The sequence below is a fragment of the Chaetodon auriga genome, chromosome 9 (genome assembly GCF_051107435.1).
Source record: "Chaetodon auriga isolate fChaAug3 chromosome 9, fChaAug3.hap1, whole genome shotgun sequence".
Taxonomy (NCBI): domain Eukaryota; kingdom Metazoa; phylum Chordata; class Actinopteri; order Chaetodontiformes; family Chaetodontidae; genus Chaetodon; species Chaetodon auriga.
Genome location: NC_135082.1, coordinates 12234905 through 12251888, shown reverse-complemented (window position 1 = coordinate 12251888; position 16984 = coordinate 12234905). Strand labels below are relative to the sequence as shown.

At 45.6% G+C, this 16984-nt stretch overlaps 1 protein-coding gene across 2 annotated transcripts in view; it reads right to left on the bottom strand.

Annotated features, from left to right (window-relative positions):
* The window catches only part of nlgn3a (neuroligin 3a), a 115632-nt gene that overhangs the window by 4573 nt on the left and 94075 nt on the right, over window positions 1-16984 (bottom strand). For both annotated transcript variants that reach the window (XM_076738447.1, XM_076738446.1), the window contains one exon: window positions 7346-8135. In XM_076738447.1, coding sequence (XP_076594562.1) covers window positions 7346-8135 — 790 coding nt within the window. The remainder of the gene's footprint in view (window positions 1-7345; window positions 8136-16984) is intronic.

Below are 16984 nucleotides of genomic sequence, written 5' to 3'. Positions count from 1 at the left end.
TGACAACAGTGATGGAGCTCGAAGCAATCTCGGTTAATGGGAATTCCGGGCATTTCCATAACACTGCAAATGCTCTCTTTTCAGGAGGGTCAATTTGCTGAATTGTGAAGGCAGAAATATTGAAAGGGTACTTGGGTAAATCTCACAAAACAATCAGTGTGTGCAGGGAGCAAGGGAGCAGTGGTGTAGAGGAGTTAGAAAAGCTCTTTGGTGGCTGGATGGCTGGCTGGTTCAGTGCAAGTGAAGATGAATAATTTAGGGAACACAAAGAAATCAATGTGGCATCTTTAGTTAATTTGATTTGCCGCATTAGAGAACAACTGGCTGCCTTATCTAATTACGCACACATATGCTTGGGTAATTGTTGCAAAGTCAATAGTAAACAGGCTACGTTCCTTTGAACAATTTCTACCACTGCTGCTCAACTTTGGGCCGCACGCCGGCTTTGAAGTCCTGCCCTGAGCTGCAGAGTCAGAGGGAGTGATCTGAGCTCGGTGTGTGCTGTTCAATGTGGTGAGGGCTACTGGAGTACCCTGCTCTATTTGTACTGGGGCACACGAGCACTGTGTGATGCAACGTAGTCAGATCCACTTTAGAATATTTCCTGAATGATGGGCTGCTGTGTTTTGCGTCTGAACGATGGTAAAATAGTGCTGCAATTGTAAAGTTTTCTGCAGGTGGCAGCTGCCAGAGTGAATCATACACACTTTTCAGTTGAAAATCTCTCACATGTCTCCCGCTTGCATGCATATGAGCACGAAATAACATGAAAAACTTCATATATAATTCAGGGGCAAAACAATGGCAAAGCTGACACACAAAAAAATATGAGCTTCACACGATATTATTGTGTTCAGCCATTATAGGTGATAAATAAATAAATAAAGTTTGAGGTTCTACCTATACTGTGCAGAGTGTCTTCATCTCCTTGAGTGTGAACAAAGAACTGTTGTTTTTCTCTGTGTCAGTACTTTGTATGTGAAACAAATGACCATGAAGTCAGCTGAAACTAGTCACAGCTGAACACTCAGAGATGCAGACAGAACAAAATAGAATTAAATAGGCTGGAAAGAGGAAGCTGATGATAACATATCAACAGTCTGCTGATCTTGATGGGCTGAAGACTTTTAGAAGTCACCTCGCAGTCAGGAATTTTCATTAAAGATAAAAAAAAAAACACTTGCAGAACATTATCTTAACCTGTCAAAAAACTTCTGGCAAGCTGAAATTAAGGGGTGTGGATGGGCTGTATTTCTTTGCCTGTTCATTTGATGTGCCTGAATAGCCTCAAATTAGACCTGACACTCCAGCCTCTCAGTCCTCATATCATTTCACATTCAAATATTATAACAGTCCGGTGATAAAAACGCCTAACAGCGCACCGTTGTCCAAACACTTGCAGAGCTCGTTGTATGTGCTCAGCTCTATGGCAAATGCCTTGTTCTGACTTGTATGAACAGCCCTGGCATAGTGTGATGTTTGTGGTCCTGCCGGGCTCTCAGAGCTCCCCTGCATTAGCTGATAGCCAGCGTCCTGTCAGACCTCCCTCTTAATCCGGATGGTCATTGGAGCTGTGGCTGGACTCCCAGGCAAAGCAGAGGGATTATTACACCCATAAAAGCAGGAGTTTTAACAGCCTTTCAGATTCCCTCTGATGTGTTCATATGGTGGTGGTACTATAAACCATCACCCTCACACCCCCCCGTTATGACCTGCTGACCCCATCTAACCTTGGTCTGCCATGCGTGTGTTTAAGTACTCTCGTGTGTTTGTATCTGTGATTGACTGGGAGTCTGTGTGTGTGTGTGTGTGTGTGTGTGTGTGTGCCCCATCTCCTGTCTGTCAGCTTGTGTATCTGTGTGTCCGAGTGCGTCTTGATGCATCACACTGCGATGACCTCTGGGGCCACACAAATGCAACACTTGAACACAAGACATGTCACATTTCACAAAGCAGTACATGATTGGTTGTGCTGATGATGAGCTTCTTCAGGCTGATGAAAAGCAAAGGCTTCACTAAGTGTGATCCTGCTCTTCTGAAAGATGCTGCACCACCTGGATGACAGACTCCCAGCTCCACCTATACATGTGGCAGAACAGGGGCTTGAGCTCATTACCTATTCCAAGCCCTATCTGCAAGCACTGATGTAAAAGGTAGATAAGGGGGAAGAATGAATATCATTTTCTTTCTTTTTTTCATTTCCCATGTACCTCCTTCCCCTTTTCATCCTGATGTAATTTGAAGCGCTTGAATGATCATAGACCTAGCCATCACCAAATCTGAAAAGACACGTTTAGGTGCCCTAAGGCAGAAGACAAGAATCTATTTTCACTACACTCAAGGTCTCTGAATCCTGAGCTGAGTATAGCTTCTCAATATAAAACAAGGGAGACGCATTAATTCAGTGGCACTGATGCTCATTTTGTTAAGCTGCTAAAATATGCAAACTTGAAGCCTGTTTTTTTTTTTTCCAGTTATTGTTGTTGCTGTTGTGTAACAAATTCATCCCCTGCAGTTGTTTATCTACTTACCAGGTAACACAAAGTAAGCAGCTAATTGTAATTTTTAACTCCAACACAAGCTTCTCAACACCTTTCCCCTGCATTCCATGTAAATTTTTTATAAACGCACTCAATCTAATTCTGTTTGTAGACTTTGTCTTGGTGTGATGTGGGGGGGGCGGACGGCATCTGCACTGAGCAGCCAAATTATCAGGCTGTGCTCTTTTACCCTTCATGTGGACTCACGCTGGGGCAGAGGGCTGAGTGATGCGTGGTTCATATCTAATGGCAGCCTTCAGTTCAGCGGGCTAAGTGATGCAGGGCGAGGCGCTGTGACTTTGGGGCGTGCAGAAGTGTTGGAGGACACAGCTCTCGAACCACTCCTTATTATGGATGCTATTGATTTGTTTGATTGGATGAGTGGCAGGAAACAACAACACCTCCCCCAGCACCTCCCCCGCTATTCCCTTTCTCTCCCATTTAACCAATTAACAGCTTTTGACTATTTCTTACTATTAAACATATTTAGTATTCATCCACGTTTTCATCCAACAACCACTTACTTAAGGTTGTACACATGCAGATCTACTTCCTTTTCTCCTCCTCCCCTGCTGTCCTCCTCTCATTACATTCAGCACACAGCATGGACACCGATCAATTGCATCCAGGCTCCTTAACAAGCCACACCACTTCCTTACCTTCTCTAATGCAAATCAGGATATTGGCTACAAATCTCCTATCAAGTGAGTGCCTATTTAATGGAGTAGGTAGGCTGCTGTGTGGGGCTGTCCTGTTCCACAATGCCGAGCATTCGTAGACTTCTGGTGCAGGTTGAGTTGGTCCTAACGAAGGAAAGTGAAGGGAATGGCGGATAATCCGGGAAAGGACAAGGAGGGGGGTAAGGGATGAGTGATGTAACCACTAGACAGCTGGGGTAAAAAAAAAAAAAAAAAGGCTGTAGCAGTGCGTGAATGAGGTCAGACGGGAGAAAGAGTTGACGTACATGTGCTGTTAAACCTACAGAGGAGAGCTGTTCGATTGACAAGCAGGAGGAAGACCAAAAAAAATCAACAAGCAGGGCTGTAAATCACAGTGCTGGCTGTTAAACTACACTATAGACACACTGTAGTTACTTCTATCTACATTTGTTTGGTCGGCAGCCGTTGTCACTGAAGACAAAGCAATCAATACTGCATATTTTAGCTCATGTTGTGAATGTAAAACGCGAGCAGACTTTCGCTTTTTTTGTATAGAATAATGAGAGAGCGAGGGATGGATGAGCAGCGGAGGAGAATGAGGAAAGAAATTCAACACATGACAGCGCGCTGCTCTTTAACTATCTTGCAAGGCCCCGCACAGCATGCGGCACAGCTCGCACACAGAACAGGGGAAATGAGCACCAGCCAGCAGGCGAAAAAAAGCACAAAAAACAAGAACTGGTAAGATGGACCAACGTATTTATAGCACTAATGATATATAATGACTGATCTTTTCTGGGCTTTTCATCATGCTGTCTTTTCTGAAGTGTTCTGCCAGGGTTTTCTGTGCATAGCTGTGTTGCTGTGCTTGCAGTTGTGTTTGAGAAGGTGTGGAAGTCGCAGTTATGTGGACTTGTGGCAAAAGTTTCGGGGGAAGCTGTTCAGTTGTTGTGGCAATAAAGCGCGGGACAATTTTGCCTGTCGATAGTAAAACAAATGTTGCAGCCAGAAAAAATAACTCTGAGCTGAGTAAATCCCCGGCTTCTGAAACATCCCTAACTCTCAGGAAAGAACAGACTCGTAGCGTAAACACACACTCTCAAAATCGCACTCGCACACATGCGCACACACACACACTAAGAAGATTTGACAACGTGCACTCTCTGTATGCTTTTATGCTTCACTGACACTGATGGAGGGGGGAAAAAAAGCGCATGGGCAGGGATTTGCCCTGTAAAGATGACACATGAGAGCCAGGGACAGGAAGAGCTTTGGGGGGAATGCTGCTATGATACACACTGTTGACATGCAGCCCAAGTGTCTCAACATCGTGTCACACATGTTTCTACAGCCGATTTAGAGAGGGGGCAGGAAGTGCAATCTGGGTCAGCTCATTATGAACATCTGGAAGGGGAGCGAGAGCTGCTTTACAGATACGGGGAAGATGGCTGCTGGACGGGCCGTGAAAACAAAGGGAATTCAACTGTGCCTTAATTAAAAAGATGTCCTCTAGAGCCAGATTGGGTTGGGAGGTGTCGGAGGAGAGATCTATATCCCCTAGTGCTGTTTAAATGAGGAGAATGAACTTGAGAATCTATGGGAAATATCTCACACTCAGTCCCCCTCCCCCCGCCGATGGAGGAGTTCATGGTAGAGTCCTTTACTTGGGCTGGGGTAAAATTGCCCTTTGGAGCAGCACACTGAGTTTTCTATTATGCTGGCATCTAATCCCAGGCTTTTTACCATCTGAGTGCCTAATTGTGGTCTGCGTGTAATCCTTCAGTCTGGAGTCAAGCCAAGACGACAGAGCATAAGGTGGATATATCCCGTGACATGGCGAGAGCGAATCTAGAACAGTTTACTCTCCCATTGCTCTGTTCCTGGTCTCAATCAATCAGTGACGCGGAAATCTACAAAACTGACATGGGGTCAGTAGTTAAAGTGCAATTTGTTGTTTGGAATTCTTCTGCATCCCAGGGTGAAGGCCAGGTTAGGGTGAAGGCCGGCTTACTGCCCATGGCGCTGTGTTGAATCTGAGCGGTTGTAGGTAAGATGGGCTGGCTGTCATCATCGATCAGAGTTAATTTCACTGACATCAAAAGATCCAAGTCAAGAATGACAGACGCAGCGTGCATTCTTAGCCTCAGGGCTCCAACTTTTCTCATGAAAATGGAAGAAGCCCTCTCGTCTCATAACAGCAGATAATATTCTTGAAAGGACAAGTAAGAGAAGCCCAATGTATCTACAAATTGCAGCTATGTACGTATGTGTTGACACAAGATGGCTGCCAGGCAGAGGAGACAGCTGTTTAGCTTGAGCATCACTGATGGACCTCAGTACTTTCCTCGAGGAGCCGCTGTGGCCGACATCAGTCCATCTGCACTAGTCTGCCATTTGCAGCTCAAGGACCTAGCAGAGCCGGCGGCCCCGGGGCTCAGCCTATCAGCCAGACGACTGGATGTAAATGCCACCTGATTGGACAGCCGATGATATACAGACAGATAAAAAACAGAACAAGATTTCAGACTCCACCTGTTCAGGATGGGATCAATACCTCTGGTAACAGGGATTGTCAAATTAAATTTCAGTTGTTGGAAATGATTAGTAGTAGTCATACAAAATAGCCCGGCTTAGTGATGGGTGGGGGGGGGGAAATTGAGCATTGTGGGGAGCGGGAGTCACCCAGGGCACGAGTGATCGACTCGGTCCACGCTGAGGGAATCGATACCGCCGAGGGCAAGAGTTTGATGTGTCTCCCTGATAAGTCTCTGTGTCTTTTGGGCCTCAGAATATTAGAGCATAGATAGTATTTCCAGCCAAACACACACACACACACGCAGAAGCATACAGAAAGGCAGGCAGCCATGAACACATACTCAACCCAAACAGTCAGCCAAGCACAAAAAGCACAGCACACATTCTGGAGGAACATTTAATCTTCCTCAGATTCAATATGTCTCAGGTTTTCAGACTGGGACCCAGGAAGTTCAGGCAAAAAAAAAAAAAAAAAAAAAACACCTCTGAAAAAATGTCTTTGTTGAAAAATGCATTTCTGTCCTATACTATCTATTGTAGAGCTTTCTTTGTCCTGCAGCACAGAAGTCTCTTTAATAGGACTCAGATAGGAGTTCTGTCTGTGCCTTTCTATTAATAAAAAAAAAGTTCACTGGTTTTAATTATTTAGTACTGCTGTGGAACTCATTTAAAAGACAAATGAGTAATATGTGTGAATATGTTGTGTTGCTACTATAATTAATGATGAGAATAAACAAATACACGTCTGATCTAAACTGAGATTAGCGATGGACACTGAGCGCTGGTGTTAAATTGGTACTGACTGGTTCCTGATTGGTTCAAATCATAATACTGTTAAGATCCTGCAGCAGGCAGTGCTCTCAGTATTTGGGCGTCATTTATTCATTTAACATTCAACATTTTCAGTTAGCTTACTAATGAATTAACTTTGTTCCAACTTGTAGCCATCTGCTAAAGATGACGGCTGTGTTTACATTCTGAGGACTGTATGGCAGACAGACTAAAATGCTCTAAAATGTGGGCTCAAAGAGACAGAAAACACAGCAAACGCTTTGTGTGTTATAGCCGCTGTTTGTAACAGGGGTAACATCGGCGACCCAGTGAGATGAAATGCCACATCACATACTCCACCAAAGCGGCTGCTGCTCCATCATCACTGCAGCCGGTCCACTCCCGCTGGCTCGAGTTAGCATTCAATGCCCAGAATAACGTAACGAGTCTTCCTAAAGTCAAGGTGTCAGGTGCTATCAGGTGAGACAACTACACAATTATTGACACTGCCAGTTTAACAATAACTTTGAAGACGAATGTTAACTTTAGCAGCCAGGTAGACAACCAGCCATCCATCTAGACCTCAGACACTAATCCCACACAATCATTTTCTCTTGCTTCCTTAACAGCAGACCATCTTACTGAGAAAAAAAAAATCTAAATAGAAAGAGAAATAAAGGGCAGCGGTGCACCACACATTTTAATGGCATCAAGATTAAGGAGAAGTGTCAATAAGAATAACAATGAGTATCAATACTGAAAATAGCACCAGTATCAATAATGGGTATTGATAACACCCTAACAGTATCCAATTGGCGTGACTATTCTCATTTTACTCACCCAGTCTTGGCAAAGTTGGTCCAGTAGGTCATGACCACAGCACTGAGCATGACATCGTTCTTCGAGAAGTTGCAGGGGAAAAGGTCAGTGGGACCGATCATAGGAATTCCAAAAACATAGGGCACCTCGTCCCCGTGGGCGGCGTCTGACCAGGCTGGCTTCATCAGGCTCTGGCAGTGGTGGTAGAAGGCGTAGAAGTAGGTTGGCGAGCCGTAGCGAGCGTGGAGATCGGCCGTCACCACCGACGGCTCCACCCACTGGTGGTCGGTGAACAGAGCCACCAGCGTCTTGCGCCTGGTCTCTGGATTGTCTCTGTCTGCCCAGTCTGTGTACATGAACTTAATGGTCTCCCTCAGTGTGTCTTTGCCCTCCGGGTAGCCGTACAGACTGTCCACAAAGTCTGACACAGAGAAGTCAAAGTCATTTCCAGACACGCCGTCCTCTGAATCCACCACGTTCTCCACAAACCGCAGCCCCTCGCCCTGGTTGACCCCCAGCATGATGTCGTAGTTGAGGAACTCGCCCTGCTCCATCAGGATTTCGGGGTCGTCAGGGATGACATCACCATCAATTACAGGTCCAAAGGCCACGTGGTACCTTGCTGGTTGTATGTCCTGTTCCACCAGCTCTCTGGAGCTCTTCTTTCTCAGACAATCCACCATGTCTAAGGTGTCCAGGACATTACAGCCCACCTTCTCGGCCAGGAGACGTGTATACTTGACCGGCTGGTAGTTCACGGCCCAGCTGGAGAGGGCTGACCCGCTCTGGATGATGGCTCTGTGGAAAAGACCTGCACAAGGACACGGGAAGAAGAGACAGGATGATGTTTAGTTTGTCACTATTACGGAGGATAATTCAGTTATGTGCTATATTACATGATAGTTTTTAATTTTGTTGCTGCCATGATCAAAAGGGGGCTGTCAGCTACACAGCTGATAAGAATAACAAAGGCCAGACAGAACAAGTCCTTGTTGCCACACGGAACAATAATGGAATCATGGCAGCGATAATGAATGTGCAGATGGCCTGGTCTCACAGACAGCTCGCAGACAGAGGAGGGAATCAGCACTCTGTCTGTCATCTTCTCTCCTTCCATCCATCTCTACACGCTCTCTCAGTAATCATCTATGTATGTGTGTCAGGAGCAGGGGCTGCCAATATAGCTCTATAGGCTTTGTTGCAAATAGAGGGTGCATCAAACCCGGCGAAACCACACTTTGTCATACCAAAAATTCCTCTCCTTGTATGAAATGCAGAAAGAGTCTTGAATATATGAACCCAGCGCACATGCCCTCCCCTTGTAAATGTACTTTTCAAGGTAGCTTAAATTGGATGAACCTCAAACACTGCAATTATAGACACAGATGCTCTTTTTGCAGTCATTACACACACAAACACAGACACACAGCACCTCTGCTTCAGTCACGCCATGCGTGAGTTTAAAGTAATATTTTTTAACCTGAAAGATTACTAAATTCCACTGGAGTTGGTGGGCGGATTGCTATAAATAAAACCAGACTCCTACTCCCTACATTTGCAGAAGGAACGGAGCTGCACACATTTACCAAGCAATACAATGCAACATGGTGGCACACAATGGAAGAGGACCAAGCTGACGAGACCTCCGTGGTCTGCTGCTTGTAATACACAGAAACAGAGAATAAGAGTCAATAGACCATCTATTATGTGATTCTACATAGGAGTTTGTGTGTGGGTGGGCTTTAAAGAGGGTGGAGGGAGGCAAACAAATCTACAGTCTCATGGGGTGCCCTCACAAATTAAATTACATTTTAGTTGCAGTGCGGTATGAAGGGAATCTTAAACGACTTTTCACCACAAGGAACAGAACCCAAATAACAAACATCATTTCCTCGGAAATAATTGAATCTCGTCCCCTTTGAAAAATTTCTCCTTACACACAGTAGAGTGAAGGTGACATGACATCCTCTCCATCTCGGGTCGGCCTTTCTCACATCATCACCAGCGCCTCACAGTCTCCGTCTTGACAGCACCACTCATCTGTCCTCCTGATACGGTTTTCAAAATCGCAAGTGCTATTTTACAAATCTCAGAGAAAATCAGAGGCGAAGCTCCCACCACTTGACCATGCTTCTTTATTGCTCGTGGCATTTCCACTGCCAGAGTCAAGGAATAATACTAAAGTCATGATACTGAAAGCAACAGCAGGCGAAACACTCCCGAAATGGCATGCGCACATATATATATATATGTATATATATATATATATATATGTATGTATATATATATATATATATATATGCGCCATTAGATGATTCCACACTTAAGCCACAAAGACTAGCAGAGAAATATACAGGCATGCAGACTCAGATTGTGATATTTCAGCATCAGTGTGGGTGGCTGTGTTGAAGTCTTTGTGTTTATGAGGTAAACAGCAGACTTAAGTGCCAGATATATCACTTTGGTAGTCTTAATCAGAGGCGGCGGGGGGCTTATTTCTTCTTGGCGAAGATGAAGTGTTTATTTACAGAGCTATTTACATTTATTTGTTTGCAAGTAGTAAGTAGAATTAATGTGTCTGGGTGAGTGAACTGTGAAATGTTTCTGTGGTGAGTGTGTTTACCAGCATAAGCCACAATTTGTGATTTTGGGTGTGAGCGTGGCTGTTCAACACGCACCTGAATATGAGAATATTGATTTAACCTCAGTGACAGAAAGGTTTGTTTTTCCCTTTCTGCATCATGTGTCTCATTCTGCGTGGATGGGACCATCAGCTCTCTGTGGCCCTGCCCTGCCGCTGCCCTCCGAGCTGTCCTGTGGATGTGCGTCTCTGCAGGACGGTGGCCTGTTCCGTGTCCCAGGGAGCGGAAGCAGATGTCGAGGGTTTCACCCACTTGAAAGCATTAGAGGGGCGGCCGCAAGATGAAAGATGGCCGCTTGGAGGCAGAGGGGAGGGGGGGCTGGGGCTTAATCCTGCCATTCCTCCCTTCTTCTCCTCTCCTCCCCTCCCTACCCTTCCCCTCCCCTCACTCTTTAGTGGTATTGCTTCTCTTCACATCTCAACTCAGATTGCGCTGTGCAAACAGAGCCAGTCATGGTGCACAGAGTCTGTCCTGAATCCCAATGCTGCCAGCCATGCCACAGCCACTTTCTAAATGTCTTTGATCACAAGTTGCTGTAGGAAAGCGTTTGCCGGCAGAGCAGTTCCTCTGATTGCCGAGGCGATTTGACAGACATACGTATATCAAATCCGTTTGCCGTAATTGAGGAGAGCGGCTTGAAAGCAACTAGGCTTGGTCCCCTGTCTGTCTAACCACCAAACCCGCAGATGGACAACTGCTGAGGAGGCTGCAGCCAGGTCGACACTACAAGATTTATCTCCCGCTTTGGTTGATGAAAGGGAGGAAGAGTGAGGGTTTACTATTGTTTGTGGAGAAACATATAAATCTAGCGCACATGGGCTGTCACTGGACCGATAAATATGTATTAGAGCAGTGTGTGATGAGCCCCGCTGTGGTAGGAAGCTCACTGGGGAAGGTCAGAGAGAGGAGAGAGGAGCACAGGCTCTATTGCCCACTGAGGGAATCCACTAATTATCCACAGTGGGAGGTGTACGTGTCTGTTTGAGTGCACGTGTGTGCACGCACGTGTATTTGTGCTGACTTTGATTGATAAGACGCGGAGATGATGAATAGGCCGACAGACGACAGGCATCAGCATGATGGGGGTTAACCATTTGTGACAGTGTTTTGTCTGCGGTATCTTCTCTGACATCTACGTAGTGAATGACTCCTCAACATCCCAACGAATTAAACAGAGAGCGCATGATGCAGCGCCAGCAGCACGTGTGTCACATTCATATCTAGCATGTTTTACTTTCTGAAAGCAACAGATAGCCCTGAAATTATCTGCCCGTGTTTGACATGCGAGAACCCGACACCCAAACTGTGAGCAGATCCATCAAACCATAGCGTTGTTGGCAGATTGAGGTCACGCTGAATTATGACTGGAGCTCCGAGGTAATCACTCATTGGGTCCCTGCTAAAATGCTGTCGCGTCGCCCTGCAGCCGCCTCTGCGCTGCGGTTTGCCGACCTCGACCGCGCTGCCCCCTCGCTAGACACCCGTTAAATGGGCATGTGGTTCAGGCCCTCGATTGGTGGAGTGGCTTGTCGAGATAATTCACCGCTGATAGATTAAAAAAAAAAAAGACTGACCTTGGGGATATGATGACCACCACGTAGGTCCGAGAGCAGAATACACACACACACACACACACACACACACAGACACACACTGAACACACCCACAGGCTCAAACAAACACATGCAACTTAGGCCATGTTTTGACAACAGCAATATGGATAAAATGCTGGTACTAACGAGCCAATGCTGCATCACTGGAGAGAGAGTAACATGACGTGGCTGTGCCTTGGATCACTGCTGATGTATTACGTGGCAACTATGGGCATGTGTGAGTGTTCAGTCCGTGTTAATGGACAAGGATGTTCTGTTGGTGATGATGCCAGTAAGCGCCATAAATGACTGTACTTTGTAATCTGGAACAGCTGGCAAAAATCACTGAAGCATCAGCAGTGATTTTATCAGTCTGGCCCTGAGATAAATGTGACTGTTAAGTGCATCCTGCAAAACCACTACAACCTTAACAATGTCATCCAAATAAAAAAAACTAAAAAAAAACTCAGCAAAGACAACACCGGCGTTGAAGTGGCGTTTGTCAGATGACCTTGAAAGTTTGGATTGGCTGAGTCTCTTTTTATAGGTCAGTGATTCATTTTCTTAATATTATTCCACATGATGTTAAAAGCTAATAGGGGTGAAAATATGTAAAGCAGCAAAATCTTATCAGAATTCTTCTCATACACATAAAAGCCATCGCAAAAGAGGAATAACGTGGCCACGGGGACATGTCTTTCTCTCTTTTTTTCCCCTTTTCCATAACTCCTACTAGATCTTATACTTGCTTTTTTCCTCGCCTTCAATCTTCCCTCGGCCCTGTTTTTCTGTCTCTCTCTATCACACTCTCCCTGTCTCTTTTTCGGAGGGACCATGCTGAGTCCCTCCCTGCTGATTATTAGACATAAGCCTGCGTTCAGCGGAGCCTGAATCCTCTGAGCCATCATACCTCCACCATCTCTCCACTGTAAGCAAATCTCCACAGACCCGAGTACTATGCAGAGCCCCCTCTGTTGCAAACGTTTCTTTCTGTCTACAGTCAAACTAGGCTAGCACTCAGTTGGACACACTCAATAAATGTTGCTCTGCCTCTCTCGCTGCATTTCGCTCGGGCTCTTGTTCTTTCTCTGTCTCCTTTCGGGAATCCACACTGTTATTGTTTTTCTCAAAGACAAAGATGAAGATGAAGTGGTTTAATCCCACCTGAAATATTTAAAGCAAGCTGGGAGATGAATACTTATAAAATTTGCCTAATTGCACATCCTTGGCCACTTCAGAACACAGGGTTAAAACTGCGGTCTCCATGGCTACAGCCTACAGTACCACAGGCTGCATCCACTTAAACACAAGTGCCTCTGGTCTGATCATGCATTAGTCCATGGATCATTTCACATTGGTCTGGCAGCCTTGAAACAACACCAACATTGTTTTTTCCTGTTGCATTAACATTTCCACTCAACATCAAACTCGTCAACTCCAAAACGAACGATGCTGACGGAATCAGGAGGGCAAGGTGAGGCTCTCTGAGAGCTTGAATAGACTTCCTGGATTCCCTCAGGCTTCAGGGAGATACTGTAAGTTAAAGCACAGAAGCATCCATGCAGTGTGTGCGTGTGTGAGAATTAATCCAAGGAAGGCTGTTATTTGTAGTGCTTGTTTGCTTAAACATTAAAAATGAAACATGACATAAAACAGCCCAAATGGGACTTGCTACTTATGATTCATTGCATGCATGATTTGTTTCCTTGCTCTTTTTATATGGCTGCAACCATGCTTGTTACCTGGCTTCACATGTTTCCTCTAAACCAGATTTATTCTGGAATGATTTCATAACAGATGATCCAACAGGACAGCTGCCAAAGAAAATGCATCTTCCCTCCCAGAAAAAGGCCTGTTTTGTTTTGCATGGATCAGAAAACAAAAGTGAGCAGTTGCCTAATTCCTATAAACTTAAGTCTGCCTTACTTCCCGGGAGGTGTTGTAGCAATATTCAAGTGAAGAGCAGTGGGCTTTGAAAACAGAAGGACTGCCCTGCTCCTGTTTCATCATGTCCATATAGAGGCAATGTCTGAGGGGCCAGTGTTTTCATCTATCAGTGTGAGACAAGCTTCATGCCAGCCCTATATAATGTTGTTTGAAGCTGTTGGTCTTCTGCTCCAGCCTCTGTAGAGACTGCCTGCAGGCTGTGGCTTAGGCCAGATAAAGAGTTTGATCCATGAGGGTGGATGGAGGGAAGAGGGAGGGAATGGGAAAGCAGAACAGAGGAGAGACAGAAAAGAGGGAAAACAGACAAAAAAAAAAGGGAGGGGATAGGACAGCAGAGGAAGGAAGAGGAAAGATGAAGGTGTGAGTGGAGGAGAGGATGTGAAATAGCAGGAGGTGAAATGGGAGGAGGCAAGAGGAGGAGAGGAGAGGAGGATAAAAATGACCCCATTGACAGGCTGTACCCAGGTTCCAGGATCGATGTGCATCTGAGCCCAGCGAGTGTGATATCTCCTACTAATCACGACGTGACATCCACTGGTCAATACCGCACACTCCAGGCCTCATCATCACGCGCATGCTGGCCTCCCTCTGCCTGCACGCACAGCACAACAGGGCCACCGCTCCTCCTTGAACTCATCAATCTGGCTGCTAATCACAGGCATGCACACCACACCTGAGTCAAACAGTAGCTTTAGACTAATTCACCGCGTTTATCTCCGAGCTATAACTTGCCATGGGTGATGATTTTACTACATTGGGACATTTCAGATTAGTGCACGTTGCTGTTTGCAGTGAAGCAGATTAAATTGAATTTTCAAACACTTTTCTGTGATTGTCTAAACCTTTTGCTGCTTCTGTTGTATTGTCCAATACGGCAAATTGGATCTGGCGCTCTTAGTAGGATAACGCTGCTATTTATTTGAAAAGCCTATGTGATCCAGTTATGGTGCCCACAGACGGAAGCACAAGAATAAATTGGCATGTACCCACTCACTAAAAAAACATCTTATAAGACTTAAATGAAGGTTAGGGCATCTGTTAAGCACTGTGAGTGCTGTAGCTGCCGGTAAAGTATGTGGAAGTGTGTTTGATGGATGCAACAATCACAGGGTTCAGGGAGGCTCTATTCTTTATCTGTTGACTGACAAAGTTCATGGAAAAATCTATAAAATAGACATTGTTATCACAGAAGAAATTTGTTCAAGATAGAAAAAGTTTCATCAAAGTAAGGAGATCTATCAACAATTTTCTATTATTATTGATCTCACATGCGCTTCAACCATGGCAAGAAATTGCCCTTCGCTGCACTTCCTATTCATCCAAGCTGTTTCCTGTATTTTTGGGACGCTATCTGTGCATTCTCATGACTACACATGCATGCAAGCACACACACTGAATTGATTTCTGTCCTCCTCTCTCTTTGCAGCTTCCCCGTCAAACCAAGGGAAACAGAGAGCTTGCACGCTGAATTTTTCCATTTTTACTCATGCATGTGTCACTAATGCTGTAGCCTCTGAAAAGCAGAGAATGCTATCTCCATGTCCTTCTTTTGCTAGCTCTCTTTGTGCTGTGGCATTCGGGGCGGTATTCACTGAGCTCACTCCACACTGCTGCAGTGCCTAGATTGGCCTGATAGCTGTGTATGCACAACAACAACACGCACTGTCAGCGAGCCTTGACTAGGCGTCGATGTGGAAATGGGAAGAATAATGAGTTATTACAGGGTTATCTGTGTGTATCTCCATGTCATGACTGTGTAAGCGGCTCTGCTAATCTCATTAGATGGGACAAGTTGTTAAAGATGTTTTCTGATTTCCTCTCTCTTCTCCTACTGCGTCCACAAATAGATTTCAGATCAGTGTGCTGAGAGGAAATGATTAGTGCCTTTAGCTCCTGCAGAAACTGGTTTTCATGGGAGATTTGTGCAAGTGGCTGCTGTGTAGTAACAGTGCAAACATCTGACTCCTGTTGTTTCTAAATATATGCACCATGTTTTACACCCCATCTGCATTGTATAGCAGCCCCAAAGCTTGGTTCATTTTTATATATGCAGCAAGCAGTGACAGGCCGAGACAAAGAGTGCACTCACTTCAAGGAAGCGAAGCTCCGTAAGTACAAATCAGATGTAAAATATGTCTACCGTGGGAGGGTCAAAGACATAAGTCACACACAAAGATGACAATTCAGCCATGAAAATGTAGAAGGATGGGAAGCTCCTATTCTTGGTGACATCTTGCCTTTGACAGCCAGATGGGATGGCTGAAACTCATTTTTGGGCCGAGGAAAGCCGCGGAGAGGGCGCACTTGCATTTGTGACAAATTATTGCAAGGGGTGTACACCGCCCTGGGGGGGAATCAGAGGGATTCAGTGCAAAGAAGGGAAAGAGTGACAGCGAGAGAGAGAGAGAGAGAGAGAGAGAGAGAGAGAGAGAGAGAGAGAGAGAGAGAGACCTAAGTGCCTAAATCTTGCAGAAACAAATTAGCTGTGAGCTGTAGGGGTACGGGAGGTGAAACTGAGATGGATATGCACATGCTGGCTGAAGGCAGAAGGTGGGTGGAAGCTGACTGCTTACCCTGGCCCTTTTCACAGTCTTCCAGTGCAGCAGATCACTAGCTTACAAGCCTTTGAGTCTGGTTCAGAAAATCATACATCCCCGATTACATCTGATTGTAGCTTCCACACAAAAGCAAACAATGTGTATGGCGTTCATGCACACACTGAGCATAAACATGTTGGCACACTGCATCCTCTAAATATCAGTCGTTTCTCCAGGGAAGTCCAAATCCTACTCCATCTCCACAGAAAATACCTGCAGGCAACATGTAATAGACAGTATGTATCCTATACCACCCACCCACATAAATGCTACCAGCGTGCGCGCACACACACACACACACACACACACACACACACACACACACACACACACAGTCCCTCATATAATTCAGGAAGCTCATTAGGCACCACACACAGAGCACCTAGTAGGCAGCAACCTTTTTTCTCTGACCAAGAACATCAACAACTCTTTTAATCTAAACCACCATTAATGAAGCAGAACCAGAGGAGACGTTAGAAAAAAAAATACTCCCCTGGATGCGCTGTAATTCCTGCGCCCCACTCGTAATTATAGTGCTCTTCCTATTAGAAAGAGCCCCCCTGTTACCGATGCCTTTTAGGGTCAGTGGTCACACCAGCAGCAGCAGCGGCGTCCGAGCCGATTAACTATTGTACCAGGCATGAGCGTGTCAGACTGGGCGCTGGCTCCAGCAGCGTAAACATATTCTTCTAGCTGTGCCTATGTCACTCCGTGTGTTCCTCTCTCACAGCATCTGACACCACTGTTCCCTGCTCTGCCCATTGTGCCAGCAGCCCTGCAGCCAGAAGCCACACAAGCTCGGTCTAATTCAAGACGGCACCCCATGCAAACAGCGGACAAAAATAGGATGGATATGTGTCGCCCTCGCCTCGCCCTCACTCT